The following is a 20,021-nucleotide window of genomic DNA, read 5'->3' on the forward strand; positions in this document are numbered from 1 at the left end:
ACAGAAAACAGGGAGTCTCTGGAGGAAACATTCACACCTGCTTTCGGAAAAGAAACGTCTGTTGTGCCTCATCAAAGAAGGAGACGGCTGCATTGTCTCCTAGTGAGATAAATAGTACGAATATGTGCGATGTACCACATAATCCCAAAGTCAATTATATCTTTGGTGAAAGCACTTTTTAGGGCTGCGAAATGTGGGAGCTGCCACCCACCGGAAAAACAATGAGTCTATTTAAGAGCATTATGTCGTGTAAGATTACATAATTACCGTTTAGGATACACGGGTTTACAGCCTGAATTACTCGACTGAAAATGAAATATGCTGGTTTTGTGTCTGAACCCGTAAGATGGACTGATTCAATCAAGAATGTAAATTAAGGTGCACTCAATGTTTTCAGGCCTTTTCACTTTTTATTTTTTGTTTTTTAGGTTTTTTTTGCAGGTTTATTGTTAAGTTGTTTCAGTTAATGTTTCCCTCAATACTCCATGATGACGGCATAAAAACAGAATTTAGGAACCTGTCGGGTCAGATCTGGGAGTTTGCACTTGTGCTGCATCCATGACACCACAGGACCACACCAAGTCCACGGCCTGGTTTCATAAAGTGGTATAATATTGTTTAGTGGACTAAACTCACTTAGTCGACTCATGTTTTGACATTAGTTGCTGCACAAAGCGCTTAGTCGGCTAAAGATTTGCATTACCTGACTAAAGTTTTTAGCCTGGTACAGAGGAGGCTCATCTTATTTTACTTGACAAAACTTCAGTGTCTTCCCAGACAGCAAATACATCCGGGCCGGATGTAGTCCAACATCTGGTACCAATCCTGAAAACAGATCCGGTCCAGACAGTTTTTGTACCCTGGCCCAGATCCGGCACGGCTCCGCTTTACAGTTCTGGAACAGATCCGGACCACATCTGAACTGGATCCGCAAAATACCAACCATTTACAGACCATATCTGGCACGGATCTGGGACAGATGTGGTCTGCATCACAGCACCGTGGCAGGAACATGGGGCATAACGATAAGCAATTTTATCTGCACTCGGCAGAAACTATCCATTAGCGGTTATAAACTCTGTACTCTGCAATTGTGATCGTCACTGAGGCTTTTTTAAATGCTTATTGCAAAGTGGTTTGTTTCTTTACGACAATTAAGTTTTATAAGTCCAGGGACACTGATCTGTGTGTTATAGATACAAATCAGTTTCCTCAGATCCACTGAACTTACCCCTGTAAAACTTGTTCCTGCCACGGTGCTGTGATGCGGTCCACATCTGCCCCAGATCCGTGCCAGATATGGTCTGTACACGGTTGGTCTTTTGCGGATCCAGTTCAGATCTGGTCCGGATCTGTTCCAGAACTGTAAAGCGGAGCCGTGCCGGATCTGGGCCAGGGTGCAAAAACTGTCTGGACTGGATCTGTTTTCAGGATTGGTACCAGATGTTGGACTTCATCCGGCCCGGATCTATTTGCTGTCTGGGTTACCTCAAAAAAGGCGACTATCATGTACCACCACTTGATGGAGGAGGAAGGAAGGAGAGACCTGCGGTGGGAGCAGGTGTTCCAGGACCGGAATAATCCATTGGAGATGTTTACGGAGTGCTTCTCCTCTGCTACGGTGGACTCTGCCATGTTTTTAGGAGATGGACCAACCCGGAAGTAAACAAAACTGTCCTGCATCGGAGGCGTTTCTTGGCAGCGGCACTCATGAGGCCGCTATGACCATGAAAATCATTGACTAACATAAAACGGCTAATCTACAAGTTTAGCCATCGATGTGAAATGGCAATTAGATAATGTTGGGTGACTAACCTTAGTCGACTAAGTAAGCTTAGTAGACTAAAAGAAGAGACTGCTTTATGAAACCGTGCCCAGGATGGTAACCATCCAGGCAAACAACTGGCCCATCCCCAACTCTCCAAAGTAACCATCTATGTGCCGTAGCCAGGTGAAATGTGGGCGTGTCCTTGGCCTTCTAACTGGGGAAGCCCAACTGACACACCTACATGCTGGATCATGTCCTGAGAAACGTGCCCCGTGAAAAGAATACTGTAACTGATGTTCCCTCACAATGGGAGTGATACTTTTCATCCGAGTCTCCCTCAGGCTGGAAATATACTTGCATTTTAACCATGTGTTCTCGAAGACAAGATATTGTCCACATATCTGCTTATGTCCTGTACGTGTTACCACAGGATTCCACCAGTGGGTCCACCAGGGTACTGAAACTGTAAAGACCTTCCACCTTTGCTGTGAATGATGATCTCTTGCCTAGTGTTCTATTCCTATTTGTTGCTGTGTAGTGGCACTGATGCACCACATGGATATCAGTAGATGTGCAAGGTAGCCAACATGTTCATATAGAGACACAATTTCTATTTATGGCAATGATGTATAACTAAAGCGCATTCAGGTGAAACTGTAGGGGGCGCTCAGCTGCAAATTAACAAAAACAAAAAGAAGCTGTTGTATAATCAGGCTGTAAGTAAATGGAAATGTTCTTGTGTACCTCCTCCTGGCAGGTCTGAAGACAGAAGAAAAAAACATATATAGGCCCTGAAGCGCTTTGGTACCGGTGCTTATTTCCAGATTTTGTTTATTTATTTATATAACATCAAATCACAACACCAGTCATCCCAAGGCACTTCACAAAGGTAATGTCTAACATGACACCACCATCAGCATGGACTTTGGTAACGGGGTAAGGAAGAAACCTCAAGCAGAACAGACTCAGAGGGGTGACCATCTGCTCTGGCTGTCCTACCAACAACAAAATAACAAATACAATGATGTATAACAAAGAAATGTCCAACAGAGACGATACAGTTTAGTGTCCAGTTAAAGTCCAGTGTTCAAACGACCAAGAACATGGACCCATGAAGTGCAACACAATTATAATAATCCTTCAGTTGACATTTCTGATTCTTAGGACTTCTCCAGTGTCCCAATCTACCACATGAAGCAGGTGAGACTCTGTGACTCCCCGTCATTGGGATGCCAGTCCAATGCAGGTTACTTTTCCAGCTAAGTCTGGTACCCGGGCACAGCTGGGTGGACTTAGACAATGCAGATTAAGTGTCCTGTCCAAGAGCACAGGTAGTATCACTGGGATTCAAACCCATGTTCGCATATTGACAGTGTGCACTCCACCCGCGAGTTAGTTGTGAAAGTCATGATTTAACTGTGAGTTTTACTTGTTTTATGTTTAATTAAACTTCTTCAGTTATTAGACTCCAACATGCAAACTCCTGAGTAGGTCAGAACCTTTTTTAGGTGGTGGTGTGTGTGTGTGTACGTGTGCATGTGTGTGTGTATACGTCCTGACACTGAGGATGTGTGGGGTGTTGTCAGAAATGTGAGAAGGTCGACGGCTCCGTGGAGTGCTCGTCCTCACAATGGCGGCTGATTAACACACCCTCACCCTGTCGGGCAGTGAATGGCTGACTGGAACTGCCTCGCGTTTCATCCTCGGAAAATAGACTTTGCACCGTACGGTATAAATCGAGCATGAACGACTCAGAACGATGGCGTGTCACTGCCGCCTGAGAACGCCTCAATTTCATCCTGATTATTCGACTGACCTCTGCTGTTTCTGCCACATGGACTTTGGTTTTTCTCACTCATCGGCTCTCTGGTTTGGTACAGTGACTTTATTTAAGACTCGCACCATAACCCCCATTGATCGGCACTGACGCTCTGATCGGAGACCTCAAAGAAGAAGTACGAGTACAATCACAGGAACCTACTCTCAGTCACATGACCGAGAGATGAACATTGTTATGGATCACTTCACAGACACTCAGATTCTCCAGATTTGCTTCAGTAGCTGCTGCCGAGAGTCGACTGGCAACAAGCAGCAAAGAAAAGTGGTCCAGCAGTCAAAGTTTTCAAGGATCAGCAGCAGCAGCTGGCACAGGTGCAGATACGTAGGCAGCGCCCCTAAATCAGCTCACAGGCTTTTCTCTGCACCAGCTCACGAACACACACACACACACACACACACACACACACACACACACACACACACACACACACACACACACACACACACACACACACACACACACACACACACACAGGTTATGTAGATACACACACAACTTGTTGCTTGGCCAGACCGGTTCTGTGTGTGTGTGTGTGGGGGGGGGGGGGTCTTTGTTGTTGTAGGTTTGTACATTTTGTGAGTAAAAAGTCATGTTTCATTATTGCGCTGCACATGATTGTTGGCTTAAAGACTTTTGGAAAACGATACGGTAAAACAAAAGTCAGAAAAGCACATTACAGACATGTTGACGTGATCACAGCATGTATGTGTTTTATGTATGTGAGCAGTGTGGTTTTCGTCCTGGTTGCGGCACACTGGACCAGCTCTACACGCTCCATCAGGTGCTCGAGGGTTCATGGGAGTTCGCCCAACCAGTCCACATGTGTTTTGTGGATCTGGAGAAGGCGTTCAACCGTGTCCCTCGGGGCACCCTGTGGGGGGTGCTCCGGGAGTACGGGGTCCGAGGTCCTTTGCTAAGGGCTATCCGGTCCCTGTACGACCGCAGCAGGAGCTTGGTTCACATTGCCGGTAGTAAGTCAAACCTGTTTCCAGTGCACATTGGCCTCCGCCAGGGCTGCCCTTTGTCACCGGTTCTGTTCATTATTTTTATGGACAGAATTTCTAGGCGCAGCCAGGGTGTAGAGGGGGTCTGGTTTGGGAACCACAGAATCTCGTCTCTGCTGTTTGCAGACGAGGTGGTTCTGTTGGCTTCGTCAAATCAGGACCTTCAGCGTGCACTGGGGCGGTTTGCAGCAGAGTGTGAAGCATCCGGGATGAAAATCAGCACCTCCAAATCCGAGGCCATGGTTCTCGACCGGAAAAAGGTGCTTTGCCCTCTTCAGGTCGGTGGAGTGTCCTTGCCTCAAGTGGAGGAGTTTAAGTATCTCGGGGTCTTGTTCACGAATGAGGGACGGATTGAGCGTGAGTTCGATAGACGGATCGATGCAGCATCTGCAGTGATGCGGTCACTGTATCGGACCGTCGTGGTGAAGAGAGAGCTGAGTAGGGCGGCAAAGCTCTCGATTTACCGATCGATCTACGTTCCGATCCTCACCTATGGTCATGAGATTTGGCTCATGACCGAAAGAACGAGATCGCGAGTACAAGCGGCCGAGATGAGTTTCCTCCGCAGGGTGGCTGGGTGCTCCCTTAGAGATAGGGTGAGGAGCTTGGTCTCTCGGGAGGAGCTTGGAGTCGAGCTGCTGCTCCTCCACGTCGAAAGGAGTCAGTTGAGGCGGCTCGGGCATCTTTTCCGGATGCCCCCTGGACACCTCGCTGGAGAGGTGTTCTGGGCACGTCCCATTGGGAGGAGGCCCCGGGGAAGACCCAGGACACGCTGGAGGGACTACATCTCTCAGCTGGCTTGGGAACGCCTTGGGGTTCCCCCGGAGGAGCTGGGGGAGGTGTGTGTGGATCGGGAGGTCTGGGCGGCTTTGCTTGAGCTGCTGCCCCTTCGACCCGACTCCGGATAAAGCGGAAGAAAATGGATGGATGGATGGATGGATGGATGGATGGATGGATGGTTTTGATGTTTTCATTTAAACTTTTGCTATTTAAACTGTGGTGTTTTATGTTAAATTGTTACTGTTAAGCACTTTCAATTTATTCAAAATGTATTTATCCAAATAAAGTTGTTGTTATTATTATAACAGGGTAACACATACAATAGAATAAAATAGAAATTTTATTTTCATTTATTGTCACAGATTTTCAATAATATTCAGGTCTGGGGACTGAGATGGCCATTGCAGAATGTTGTACTTGTTCCTCTGCATGAATAACTTAGTAGATTTTGAGCAGTGTTTAGGGTCGTTGTCTTGTTGTAAGATCCAGCCCCGGCGCAACTTCAACTTTGTCACTGATTCATGAACATTGTTCTCAAGAATCTGCTGATATTGACTGGAATCCATGTGACCCTCAACTTTAACAAGATTCCCAGTACCTGCACTGGCCACACAGCCCCACAGCATGATGGAACCACCTCCAAATTTTACTGCAAGTAGCAAGCGTTTTTCTTGGAACGCTGTTCTTTTTCAGCCATGCATGCCGCCTCTTGTTAGGTCCAAATAACTCAATTTTAGCTTCATCAGTCCACAGCACCTTATTCCAAAATGAAGCTGGCTTTCCCAAATGTGCTTTAGCATACCTCAAGCAACTCTGTTTGTGGCATGTATGCAAAAAAGGCTTTCTCTGCATTACAGCATCATACAGCATCTCCTTGTGCAAAGTGTATAGTTGAACAATGCACAGAGACACTATCTGCAGCAAGATCATGATGTAGATCTTTGGAGCAGGTCTGTGGGTTGACTATGACTGTTCTCACCATCGTTCGCTTCAGCTTATGAGATTTTTTTTGGCCTGCCACTTCGGGCCTTAACTAGTACTGTGCCTGTGGTCTTCCATTTCCTCACTATGTTCCTCACAGTGGAAACTGACAGCTGAAATCTCTGAGATGGCTTTTTGTATCCTGACCCTAAACCATGATGTTGAATAATCTTTGTTTTCAGGTCATTTGAGAGTTGTTTAGAGGCTCCCATGTTGCCACTCATTAGAAAAGATGCAAAGAGGGGAAACATTTGCAAATGGCCACCTTAAATACCCTTTCTCATGATTGGATTCACCTGTGTAAGGAGGTCAAGGGTCAATAAGCTTACCAAACCAATTTTGTGTTCCAGTAATTAGTGCTGAATGTATTCAAATCAATAAAATGACAACAGTGCCCAAATTTATGCACCTGCCCAATTTTGTTTAAATAATTATTGCACACTTTCTGTAAATCCTATAAACTTCATTTCACTTCATAAATATCACTGTGTTCATCTGCTATATGATATATTTAACTGAAATCTCTGATCCAGGCAACCAATGATTTATCAAGGAAAATCATGAAAATTATCAGGGGTGCCCAAATGTTTGCATACAGCTGTACACACACACACACACACACACACACACACACACACACACACACACACACACACACACACTGCTAATGTAACAACACTTTACCATACTGTCAGGTTTTTTGTTAACAGGTAAAAACAAGTAAAAATATAATACTGATTTCTAAATCCAGTTGCTGTTATAGCCACAGAAATAAATTACCAACAGTTTGACTTTTTAATAACTTTCACAAATGTTGCATTTGTTACAGTAGCAGTTTCAAGTGGATATTGATTCTGTGTTTGTGACTGGGGGTTTCACTTTCTCCACGATTAAATATATCGAGGCAGGTAAGAGATGAAGCCAGTAGCAGCAATAAATTCTTACTTCCACTTTAAAGTAGGTCAAAGTGGGATTAACTCGCGGCCACTTTTGCCTTCCACCCGTAGTTTACGATGACCTCCAGATTCAGTCCGAGCTTTGGCTTAAGACCAGAACCCAATCGCACCATCCAGCTGCTCCGCGTCACAAACAACTGTGCGGAGAAGAAGCTGCCTTCATGGATCTGTTGCTGACCTGGCAAACGGATCACAACCCAGACTCCGTTTTCAATTAGACCCTATCTCCACTGACAAGGCCAGTTTTCGACACTCGGTACTTCCTCACTTTTTTTTCCCCTGGTGTGAATCAGTTTCTCTGATTTCTGTTCATAAACGCCGATTATTACCAACTGCCATTAATTTCAGGCCTTTCAACCTTCATTTATTCATCGCTGTTGGCCTGATGAACAAGAACAAACTTCCCAGTTTCTCCACAAGAGTGAGAAAATGGTTAGTGCATCTGATGGTGGTTCGTACAATATTTGTTATGTGTCGGACGCAGCTCGGAGAACCGACCAGCGTTTGAAGGACCCAGTATGAAATAAGCAGAGCACGGTACAAAGGCTAACTGAATTTAATACATAACAGTGATACAAAAAATAACAAAAGAAAGTGCGGTCTGGCGTGGTGCGCTCCCAGCAGCGCTAACGGTCCGGAGCCAGAAGCTGTTCGGACCCAAGGACCCCGCCGACACCCCCCAGGTGGCCGCAACAAACCGAGTCTGTGAAAGAAGGAACCATTATGTGAGTCCACACTCCACACACAGAGAGAACACTTAAAGGTGTACAAACAGCAAACACTTCCTGGCTTGATTACTAATCAGCTTCCAACCTGCAGGCATGGAACATCCAGTTCACAAAACTCCACTGCAGTGGAAGCCGATACATGACTAACATACAGCTCAATATAATAAGGTGTGAGGGACACCACATTTACTGACTATAAATGTTAGTCACAAAATCTAACGTACCTCAGGAAGTGTGCTGACGAGCGTGAGACCTCACCCCCTCCTCTTTCACAGACCGTGCATCAAACCCTGGACGTTCTCTGCATCCACTGATGATGAGATGGCTCCCGAGATGACGATCTCACCCGTCTGGTCACAAGGTCGAGTCTCTGGCAAATACACACTGTATACTCCAGTCTTAAATGCCACCATGTTCCAATCCATATAGATGCACCTCAGCTGTGAGTCCTGACTAGCCGCAGGTGATCAGGGTGAGGTCCTGATAACCTCAGCAACACAGCCACTCAGTCCCAAATGCAAGCCACCTGGAAGGAAAAACAAAAGACAGAAACAAAAAGGCAGCCAGGCCCCCCAGCCATACAACAATATTCATTTCACTTGTTACTTTTCTTTTATGGCTCATAAATCGTGCCTATGGACATACGGCGCTCTGATCCATTCCCTGCTTCCTGTGATGAAAAATCTTAAATCCACATTTTTTTTAATCCAGCACAAACACCTGGAAAATGTTTCTGTACATCTGCAGCTTTTTGGTGCCCAGAGTTTGCTGTCTGCATTAAAAAAGTCGGGTCAGTGTGTTCAGGCAGCGGTGTGGACGCTCGCAGACTACATCTGGCCCTGATTAAAAACCAGGGGCATGGAGGCCCCTGGGGGCCCCGTTCAGAGGCTTATTAGTGGGGCTTTTGGTGGAGTTAATCAAGCACAGGTGTTCTGTGCTGCACCGCACGACTCCCCCCGGGGCGCCTTTTACATTACCGCCGGTCTGTGGGTAAGATCGATAGCTGCTAATTACGATACACTGTGGAGCAACGCGCAGAGAAGAAAGGATGAAGAACGAGATGAAACACCATTTCAACGATGATGTTGTGTAAAGGTGTGAAAAACATTTTTAGCTGTGAGGTCGCGGCGAGCTGGCGAGTTGACGCATGTAATTACGGTTTTCACACAGTAGTTAAAACGAGAAGTGGAATAAACTGAATTATATGAAGTCAGGCCGCTGTGACTAATCGTCACTGTCGATTCATCTCAAGATGATTTAAAAAAAGAAATTCATTTACAAACTGTCTGTACGGCAAAACATTCAGCGTCCTAACACTCAAGAACTGCTAAGCTCTCAAAATCAAAATTTTTATACATTAATACTGGGAGGTCAAAGATCTGAGTGCAAAAAAAAAAAAAAATCATGCATTTCTGATATTTATAAATGCCCTTTTTACTGAATTTTGGATTTCAATTAGGAAACGTACAGAAGCGCTGAAATGCTCACATCACCCGCTAGATGGCGACAAAAGCTACTCAAATGTGCAGCAACATCTCAACTGTTTATTCAGTTCAAAAGTTAAGTGTTGGTGAAAATAAGACACACTGAAAGCCAACAATCAACTCACAATAGTGTCCGTGAAGTTATAAATAACTTACTTGTTGAAAATACTACAGATTAAAAAAAAAAAAGTCCAACAACTAAACCGTCACAAATTCAGTTAGCTCATCTTGGGAATAATTAGCAAACGTCTGACTGAAAGTATTGTTGATGCTTGTGATTGTGTATTTGGGTTCCAAAACCTGAATAAATATGGGATGTATCAATTAACTGATACAAATCTAAATAGATTTTAAAGTAACAGATATGACTATATTGATACACGGACCACTGAACTGATCTCATGTACTATGAACTGATTGATGGCTGGAGTTTAAAGTTGTATATAGCTGTTTTAGCTCCACTTCCACTTCTTTAACTCTCCCAGATGTCTTTCAAAAGTTATTGTGAGGCTGTTGTGGGCAGGAGACTGGTGAGTGGAACATTGAACTTTTAATTAAAAGCAAAATCAGCATATCTGATAGTGGAAGGCGGTATCACAGATAAATGTACCTGTTTGGACTTGACAATCAGATCACAGTTAATTAATACTGTCACACCACTTCAGAACTGGAAAGTTGTGCTATGAGCAACAGGTTGCTTCTTCTGTTTTTTTTTTTTTTTTTCTATGTTGTGCTTTCTGCTGCTGTATGTTGTTCTGCTCCCACTGGTGAGCAAAAGGAAAACAGGCGGTGCCAATGTGCTACAGCACAGTAGTAAAAACCTGACAAAGCTAACTTGTTAATTTTTTTATTGGAAGGTAAGCTATGCAGAAAATTTAGAAAAGAGCATTTATATTAAACAAAGAATTCTATCTGAGTGTTTCAGAACTCTTTGACTCAAATTGTTCCATAGCAAAAAGTACTGTTCCTGAATCATATTGTAGCCCTTTTGTCTCGATACATATCGTATAACTTAAGGTAGAGATACACAATCCCCAAAAATGAGGTACATTAAATGAGCTGCATGGGGTGTGCAGCCAGTACTTTCTGAGTTCTGGTCCCAAACCTGGATAAATGAGCAGGTTGCATCAGCAAGGGCGTCCTGTACAGCGGATGGGTCAAGGCCTAACTTTTTTTTGTTGCGCCCCTAGTTACACGTCATCATGTGTATGTACTTACATATTTTAAATCCTTCATTGAAAATGGGAGCTGATGCAGTAAATGTATCCGGGACTGTCTGATGTGTTTGAATGAGGCTTAAAGCTCCGGTCGTGCTGCTGGATTTATCTGGTGCAGAGTAACATAACTCTCAATGTCAAGTGTGTCTTCAGATGAAATACTAATTTTAACGGTGTGGGCTGTAAGTGTTCCGACATTAAATCACGTTGTAAAACGGCCTGTAAAAGCAGCAGTAGATGAATAAAAAGACACTTATGTCTTCCTCTATTCCTAAAAGAGGACAGAGAACATATTGTTAAAGGAACCATATGGCTCAGTTAGCTGTGTAGCTACAGTGTAACGGCTCATAACTGCTACCGTCGTCTTCTTGGAGCTTAATCTGGTCTTATTTTGACTGACAAGTGACTGACACTGCGAGGGCGTCCTGGGCTGAGTGTACAGATAAAAACCATCGCACACGTCACTTTTGTGTCACTCACGGCACTTCACAGGCTGAATGAAGAAACAGAACCTAGTAAACGGAGCTACCGGCTCTCTGGGTCCCGCTTTTGAATTTACTGTTAAACTCCAAAAGGTCAAAGAGCCAAATGCAGAAAACTCGATGGGCCCTATCTTGACGAGCTATAGTGCATGGTGTAAAGTGCATAGCACAGGTGCATTTGGGGTGTGTCCAACTCCAACTTCCTGTTAATGCAGAATGTGAGCGCAAAGTGGGGAGGAGTTGTTCATAGCTAATAAATCATGGGCGTGTTTAGGGTGAACCGTGAAATAAACTAATCAGATCTTCATCTGCGTCTGCCTTGAAAGAGGCATGACACGCTTTTGAACACGACTTAACCGAATGGTTTGAGATTGCAACCCATCCATTACCCTGGAATTTTGTTGTCAGAGAGGTTGTGGGTTGGATCATATAGGTTTATGTCAGTTGTAAACCAGGTTTGTGCAGCTGGCAACGTGGACTTGGACATTACTCATCTGTCCCACTTTATCTTACTCAGATGGGTCGGGTATCTGGTGGGCATCTTCCTAGGGAGGTCTTTTAGACATGTCCAACTGGGAGGAGTCCCCAGGGAGAACCCAGGACACGCTGGAGGGATTACACCTGCTAGCTGGCTCGGATATGCTTCCTCAGACGGGCTTAGAGAGCCTGGCTGAAAATAGGGAAGTGTGGGATGAGCTGCATGGTCTATGCTGCGCGGTCTACTGCCACCGTGACAGTATGACCTTGAAGATACAGAAGATGTGAGACTGCAGAATAAAAAGAACACTTTCTGAAGAGACCGTCTGACTGGTGCACTGTAACAACTCATGCCTGTGGAATAAAAGGAGCTAACAGGCTAACAGCTGCATGTTCTGTCGCTCACGTTCTTGCTAGAAAATCGTTTGCACAGCTGGAGCAAAGAATTCTAACTTTGCATTCTTCCTTTATAAATATGTGAAGGTAAAATGTTGATGCACGTTTCTGTGCACATTGTTCATTTGTTGGAAGGTCAAATGTTTTTTTCTTGTCTTTGTTTGTTCTGCACAAACAAATCAGTTTAGAACTGTGATGACATCACAGAAGCTTTCCTTCTTCCCACACAGCTGTGCACAATAAACCGGCGAGAAAAGGTAAATTCCATTAACTCTATTTTATTAAAAAAAAAAAAGACACCCTCGCTGTCACATCTCAGCTGAGCTGCTTCGAGCTAAATGGGTGTTTGCGGTAAACAGAAACGCAGATTAACGTAACGAGACGATGGTGCGACACATTGCAGTGTGAAGGTGAGGAGAAGTTCTGCTCGGAAACCACAAATAAGCAGTGTGCCAAGCGCTCGTCCCCGTAAACTTGGGTGGATTCAGCAGATTTACATTTTACCAGCCTATTACAGCCACCGCTTTAATTGTGTGGCGATACAACGTGATGAGCCTTGGCAAGGTCGCCATAGCGATGGATATGAGGTCACCATGGCAATCAGCTGTACGTGTCACGTCTAATGATTTGCTGAAGAGCTGCGTGTGCGTGTGTGTGTGTTTTGTCCTCTGTGGTGCTCAGGGCTTTAATGGAACTCATTTCCTCACACAAGCAACGCCCAAGCGACTGTTTTGTGCAAAGCAACTTAGAAGTAGATGATAATTAAATGCTAAACCGTGCACATAAGCATGCTGACTCACCTCGGCGAACTGCAGTCTGCTGAAGGTGCCGCTGGGAGGAGAGCTCATCTTGAAGGTTCTCTTGGGTGCCACCCACGTCTCCATGGTCTCCAGCTTGCTAGTTGCCAGGTTTGTGGCATGGTGCTTGATCAGGTAGCCCTGGAACTGGTCGGCCTGGAAGTAGAGATGCACCGACACCGGGTGGCCCATGGGGAAATACCTGGCAGTCCACCGAGCAACGAGAGACGGAGAGAACCCATTAGCAAAGCTGATAGCTGTCAGCTGTGTGAGAGGACAGGACTATCTGGGGTCATCTGGACAGGCTCTGTAAGGGCCCGGCCTTGGATATGCTAATGCCACCAGAGGCTAATGCAGGCTTGAACTGAAGGTTAGCGGCGAGTCAATGATTGCGTAACAGCGCAGGCATTAATTCACTGACCTTTAAACAGAACACTGTTTGTTGGTCACAGTGATAATTGTCAATAAGGGCGGCCTGCCGTCGCTCTTGGAGCAAAGTGGATCAGAAAAAACAGAACCCTCGTGTTTACCCATGTTTTTCATGGAGGATTATCCAAGAAAAAAAAACAAAAAACAAGACTTTAAAATACCTTTTACATTATAAATTAACATCTAATTCTCAATTTAATTTGTTTTTAACATATTGGCCATTTTGGATGCAGGTGTTCATGATCCCTGAATCAGGAAACAATGTATGAAAATATCTGCTGTTTTTTTTATTGGACTGATGCCTTCAGCGTCCTTTAAGTGTAACTTGATGTTTTTTTTTTTTCACATTTCATTTTTAATTTTATCTTTACTGCCCCCTGATGGCCGTTCAAAGGACGTGACATTGAGCAGCTCTTACTGGGAGTTTGCGGTTCCCAGTGGGTGAAATGAATCTGGACCTTTTCAGCTTGTTGTCTTTTAAAGTACAGTGGTCCCTCGTTTAAAAATAACCCGTGATAAGCGAAATCCACAAAGTAGTCAGCGCTATTTTTTTGCAATTATTATAGATGTTTTAAGGCTGTAAAACCCCTCACTACACACTTTATACACTTTTCTCAAACAGGCATTAACATTTCTTTTCTCTCTTGTGTAAACACTCTCTTTTTTCTTCTGGGCGAGAAGATTATAAACAGACACACGCAGAACACAATGTGCAATGCTCTCCCTTCGCTCACTGCCTCCGGAGGTATGGATGCGGGACCCACAAACAATCCAAGTCCTCTCTCAGTGGCCACAGAGCTCTGTGGCTGCGGTCAACATCCAGATCAAATCAGCGAGCATAGTCTCTGGACCTGTTGCCAGATTTGGCGCAGCTCCGCACAGCAGACAGGAGGGCGGCGTGAGTGGCCCGCTGCTGCGTTTACCGAGCCCGCAGACTCAGTAAGTGCATCGGAGGCAGTGAGAGCAATTGCGATGATGCTGACCGGTGCCGGGACCAGCCCGCCTGATAAGGACGCAGAACACAATGCGCTGTTAAAAAAGGTGAACCGTGTTATAGCGAGGGACCACTGTACTGCATTTCTGAATTTTTCCTCTTCAAGAGGTATTTTTTAACAGGTGTGACTTATATTCCAGACAATACGGTACACTGATGCCAAAAACAGATCAGATAGTGTGTGTCCTCTGTAGTACTGGATCTAAACACTTTACAGTTCTGATGAACTGGGACATCCAACCAGACCAATGAAGGTCTTGACTCGGGCAGGCGGCACGCCGGTGTGATGATGTGCCACGATGTGTTTTGCTTAACAACACCATGGGAAATCAGTTTTTCCCAATAATAGTACAGAACTCCTTCCAAGCTAGAAATATTTCTTTAATTTTTTTTTTTCCAGTGAAATAAAGAAAATAAAGCCAAATGTCCATTAATTTCAAACTCAGTCATCACTTTGCTGAAGGTGGTCTGTGCCGCCAGTAAACCCCCCCCATTCTGCTGAGCTTCATACATGAGTCAAAACCATCTGTTACACACTTGTCTTATAGATGTAACTGGCTTTAAAGTCACTTTCACATGAACACATAACTGTCTTGGAAAAGGTTATTCTGTGATTGTGTCGTGTGAAGCAGCGGACTTTGGCTGCTTTAAGCCTGAACGAGTGTTAATTCAATGCAGCCACAAATTTATAAACATAAATCTGTAAAAATGTTTGAGTAAGTTTTTCATCCAGATTTTAACTCTGAAGCACCAGATTTGCAGGTTAAACTCTTTCTAAAATAAGATCATTATTAAAGGGGTCAAACAGTGCAAAGTCAGTAATACTGTGATCTGATACTGTCACTGACCAAAAAGGGACAAATACTGCGACATTAATTTTAGGCCACTGGCTCCCTGCTCAGTCCTCGGGTGATGGAGGTTGTGATGGCTGTTGGTGCCGCCGGTTTAGAGCTGCACCGTGACTCCTGAGCATGTATATTTAGTTGTAGATTTATATGATGGTTTATGGAGCGCACGTCTCCGTATCAACCCTCTGATGCTGTTTGTTTGTGATGTCATCAGTCCTGGACAATTCTGGATCATTCTCACGTGCACACTGTACTGGCACATGCACCAGATGATTGGGCATTATTCGCCGTTCTGTTAGCATATCTGGTGCGTTTTGCCAACGACTGGAAGTTGTCTCTGGTGCAGCCTTTATGCAGGCTTGGACAAGGTCCCTCACTGCTCCCCGGTGCCCACAGCCTCATTAGTATTCTGCTGAAGGTCCAGCAATCAGCCCGTCCTGGTAAACGCTACCCTGACAAGCAGAACAGCAAATATTTACACCCACAAGGATACCGCCACACACTCCCGCCCCTCCCGCTCCTCATTGTCTTCTCGTTCGTGCTCCCAAACACCTCTTCCTCGTTGTTCATCTCGTCTTTCACCCTGCTTTCTGTCCTCATCCCTCGGCTCTCCTCCTTCCTCGCCGCGTTTCTCCCAAAAGAGACGCGGTTGCCAGAGTAAGTGTCAGCAAGAAGGAGCTGGTGCAAAGCTACACTCAGGCCTGCTCTCCAAATGAGTCACAGCGGACCCTGAACACAGCCAAATCCTTCTCCACAGCTCTCTGTCTCTCACACTCACACACACACACACACACACACACACACTAAGGCTGTCCAGACCATCTGCCTGAAGAACGTTTGAATCCTTGCAGAACACGCAGTGATTCATGATGAACATGTGGACAGACACACACACACACGCCGCCTGATATGTCCAGACTTAAAAAGACAGAATGCAGCGTTCTGCAGCGCCGCCACCGCGCACCGTGTCTCTGTCTCTGGCGTGAAGGTGACATCATCACTGTCACTGTCTTACAGCCTTTGTTTAATCAGTGGCAACAACAAAATAATAAAAGCTGAAAAAAAAATCCACTAAGACACTGCAGATAACGAGGGTTAAAGTGCAGAGAAGAAGCGGCAGTATGAGCGCATCTCGACCTCAGTGAGAACAGTCTTGCTTTATTTCGGTCATTAATGCCGAGGACGTCTGACACCAAGCTACAGTTACCGTGACACCGTCTGCTTTTACATGTTCTGTGTCTGATCGCGATGCTTAACGTTCATCCACGACTTTTTCACAATTCATGAAAACTGAGCAGAGGGAAATGTGGGATGAGCTGTATGAGTCTGCTGCCACAGCGACCTGGATCTGGATAATCTTTAGAAAATGAATGAAACAGATATTCAACCTACAGACTTCTCTGAGGTCAGGTCTGGGAGGAGATGCTGGTTTTGTGTCACCAGACTACGGAGGGCAACCACCCAGGCACACAGCGGGTCCATCCCCACCTCTTTAAAAGTAACAGTCTGTCTCATGAAGCCGGGAGAAACGTGGGCCTGTCCTTGACCTTTTCCTGTTCCTGGGGTCAACACTGCGCACTTAGAGAAATGAGCCAAACTGTTTTAGCTAACGCTGCCTCACAACGTAACTGATAGTCCTCATCCTAAAGCTTTTAAACTCAAGATTTATAGAGAGCAGAACTTATATGTTGTATATGACTTGAATTTAAAATATTGTTGACTGTTATCTGGGTGAACTGACAGAGAGGGCGGAGCTTATGTGAGCGCCTCTGTCTGCTCGTACCTTTGCACATTCTAAACCTCTCAAGTGGGTTTTGATGATCTGGTGATCCAGTTTTTTTCTTTAATCTGCTCTGCAGTTTAACATTCTATTCACTTTTTTCTTCTCATTTTATTCCGTTGCTTGGTTTGTTCGCAAATGTGCTCAAAAGATGAATTCAAATTTTTTTTTAACAAAACTTGCAGAAACTTTGCTTTTGTGCTGGAATAAAGCCCTTAAAATTCTTCTTCTGCTGCTGCTGCAAAGAAAAAATTAACTGTGACTGACTCGTTCAGAGCTCAGGCAGCTAACACTCCATTTTTACATTTTTATTTCTTTTTATTGATGCAACGGTTGATTTTGGCCGATCTGTGCACGTGCAGCAACAAACACATCTGGACACGTGCAGCAACAAACACATCTGGACACACTTACCCTCCCACTGGATCAGTCCAGTGGGAGGGTGAGTATGTGTGCAGTGATTCTGTTTCTTGCCTTTTTGACCTCTGACCTCTTAGCCATTAGAAATCACTTTTCCATGCGTTGAAACTAAAGTGTTTCTTTTTGGAAACGTTTCCCCCACTGGCTCAATGTGTGGGAATGACCCCCCCCCATGCATGTAACTGCACATGCATGTGTGTGTGTGTGTTGGTGTTTCCTGGACGTCGGCTCAGAGCAGAAACAGGTGTGGCCGATTGATGGTTTGGCGGTTTGACTGATGGAAACCTGCATCCTTTACTCGACTTCACAGAACACCCAGAATGCAGCAGGGAGGCGCGCTGACACCGGACAGCCGAAGACGCCGTCAGTATGCTGACTTAATAATGTGTGTCGCAGAGCGTTCCCGAGCGGTACGGTGGGAGAAACGCAGCAGATCAGTTTTTCCCAGCATGCTGTGCGAGCGAGGCCGCACCACCTCGCTGTTTGTTGCTGCTGTCGGTGTTGTGTGTTGGTTAAATTTGACTTTTGTTTTGAGGTACGATGCGGCTTTGCGAGCGACACGCGGCACACGCCGCTTCCTGTCACACGTTCACAAATGAGTAATTTACACCTCTGCTTTGTGTTTTGAGTCAGCTCGTCTCTCGCTGTGTTTTTAATCACTTGGCTCCGTGTTTTATCACTAAGAAAAGAGAAAATGTTCGCAAGACTCATAGAACAGATGCTGCTGAAAACATACGCTGCAGAGAAAAGTGTATTCAGCTGACACGTTCCATTTGGCATCTAAAGACGACGGTGGCGGCGGTGTGATTTTTTTGGAGTAGAAGTCGCAGGACTTCCCAAACTATTTAAAAAAACGCAACTTGTACTCCATAAAATACAGTAATTAACTGGTTGTTTAATCCATAAAATGCCACAAAAAGTTAAAAAATGTCCCAAGTTTTCCCACAGTTCAAGATGATGTCTTACAGCGTCTCAAGATAATATGGCAGCATGACTGACACTGAACACGACTGTGTGCCTGATAAAGTGGACTTTGAGCGACTGTTGTGCGCGTGAGCAACTCGGTACTAACCTGCAGCTGTGGTCCTTTGGGTTTCCCTGCAGGGAGGCGGCGGCCCTGGCCAAGCCCAGCCGTGAGAAGGCGTGGTAGTACGTGAGCTGCGTGTCGGACAGACTGGCCACGCCATCGTGCTCATCGTACATGTTCTCCCAGTACGCCTGCAGGCCCGGCGTTCCTGGGGGAAAGGCTCCAAACAGGTAGGCGTCCAGCTGGTTGACTATCTCCTGGTTCACGCTGGCTTCAAACTTCCTGGCAAAGAAGGTGGGACGCACCGTTTGCTGCAGAGGAGAGATGGAGGTGGGCGGGGCAGGGAAAGACAAGATAAAGAAGAAATAAGCTTTAAAAATGGTGATGCATCAGGACGGCCTGTGTCTGTGTGACAGAAGGCAGATAAAAGCAGAAGAGGAAAGAGGTGTAGTCAACCTGCTGTGCATGGTTCTGTGCATGGATCTGTGCACGGTTCTGTGCATGGATCTGTGCATGAGTCCTACATGAGTATTCTCCTTTTCAGCCTCATTCCCAAACAAATGAATGAAACATTCCTCTTTCTATCTTATGATTATTATAAATTTTTACATCAGGAAACGATGTGACACATTTTATCAGTTTGTTCTTTGTCGTTGCACTGAAGGTCGTGTTTCTGGGTTTTTTCTCACATGGCTGTTGATGTGAACGTTGATTTGACTCATTGTTGCTAATGAGATGATGAGTTACAGAACGAAGCCAACAAATCTCAAATCCTGCCATCTGAGGATTTGGTTGGTTCAGTGTACAAAGTTCCTCAAAATCCAGGCCTTGAACCAGTTTCATCTGTATCTCTGAAATACAGCTTTAAAATATGACATTTAAGGCCCTATTTTAAAATGAGATAAAAGAATTCTTTTAAACTGGGCGTCTTCCCAAAATGTAGATTTATCTACGATGGCATGTTTGGGCTACCATAGATCAAAACCCCCCAGACAACCCACCCCTCAATTTATTTCATTCATACAGCACTAAATCACAACAAAGTTGCCTCAAGGCGCTTCACACAAGTAAGGTCTAACCTTACTAACCCCCAGAGCAAGAACACAAGTGACCGTGGTTAAGAAAAAAACTCCCTCTGAAACCTCAAGCAGACCAGACTCAAAGGGGTGACCCTCTGCTTAATCCATCCAAGGTTTTTACAAAGATTTTCCAAGCTGAAGAAACGGGAAACGCAAAAAACACAACAGCATCAAAACAAAGTCCATTATTGAGATGAGCGCGCAGTCATTGGCAGGGGGTCGTCCAGCTCCCTGGGATGCGAGCAGCGTCCATCCATCACGTTATCATGTAGCAGTGCATTCCAAAAGCAGACTACAGTGTTCTGCATCAGCTTCAGCCAAGACGTCTCGTGGTCAGTCCAGCATGGAGGGCTGCATTGGCAAAAACTATACCTAAGATATAGTTTAATTAAATACTAAGGTGATTAAAAATGAAACAAACTGAACTAAGGTATAGTTCCCAGCAGTAAACTGACAAGGAAACAGAGAGAATACTAAGGTGATCACCTGCAGGTAGCACTGAACTTCACTGACAGATCCAGAATTTAGATGAAG

The 20,021-nt window shown here is 45.0% G+C and overlaps 1 protein-coding gene across 1 annotated transcript in view; it reads right to left on the minus strand.

Annotated features, from left to right (window-relative positions):
• The window catches only part of xylt1 (xylosyltransferase I), a 176,807-nt gene that overhangs the window by 10,750 nt on the left and 146,036 nt on the right, over positions 1 to 20,021 (minus strand). The window contains exons 8-9 of the mRNA XM_034187600.1: positions 18,454 to 18,719; positions 12,914 to 13,112 (exon numbers count right to left, since the gene is read on the minus strand). Coding sequence (XP_034043491.1) covers positions 12,914 to 13,112; positions 18,454 to 18,719 — 465 coding nt within the window. The remainder of the gene's footprint in view (positions 1 to 12,913; positions 13,113 to 18,453; positions 18,720 to 20,021) is intronic.

The sequence above is a fragment of the Thalassophryne amazonica genome, chromosome 15 (assembly GCF_902500255.1).
Source record: "Thalassophryne amazonica chromosome 15, fThaAma1.1, whole genome shotgun sequence".
NCBI lineage: Eukaryota > Metazoa > Chordata > Actinopteri > Batrachoidiformes > Batrachoididae > Thalassophryne > Thalassophryne amazonica.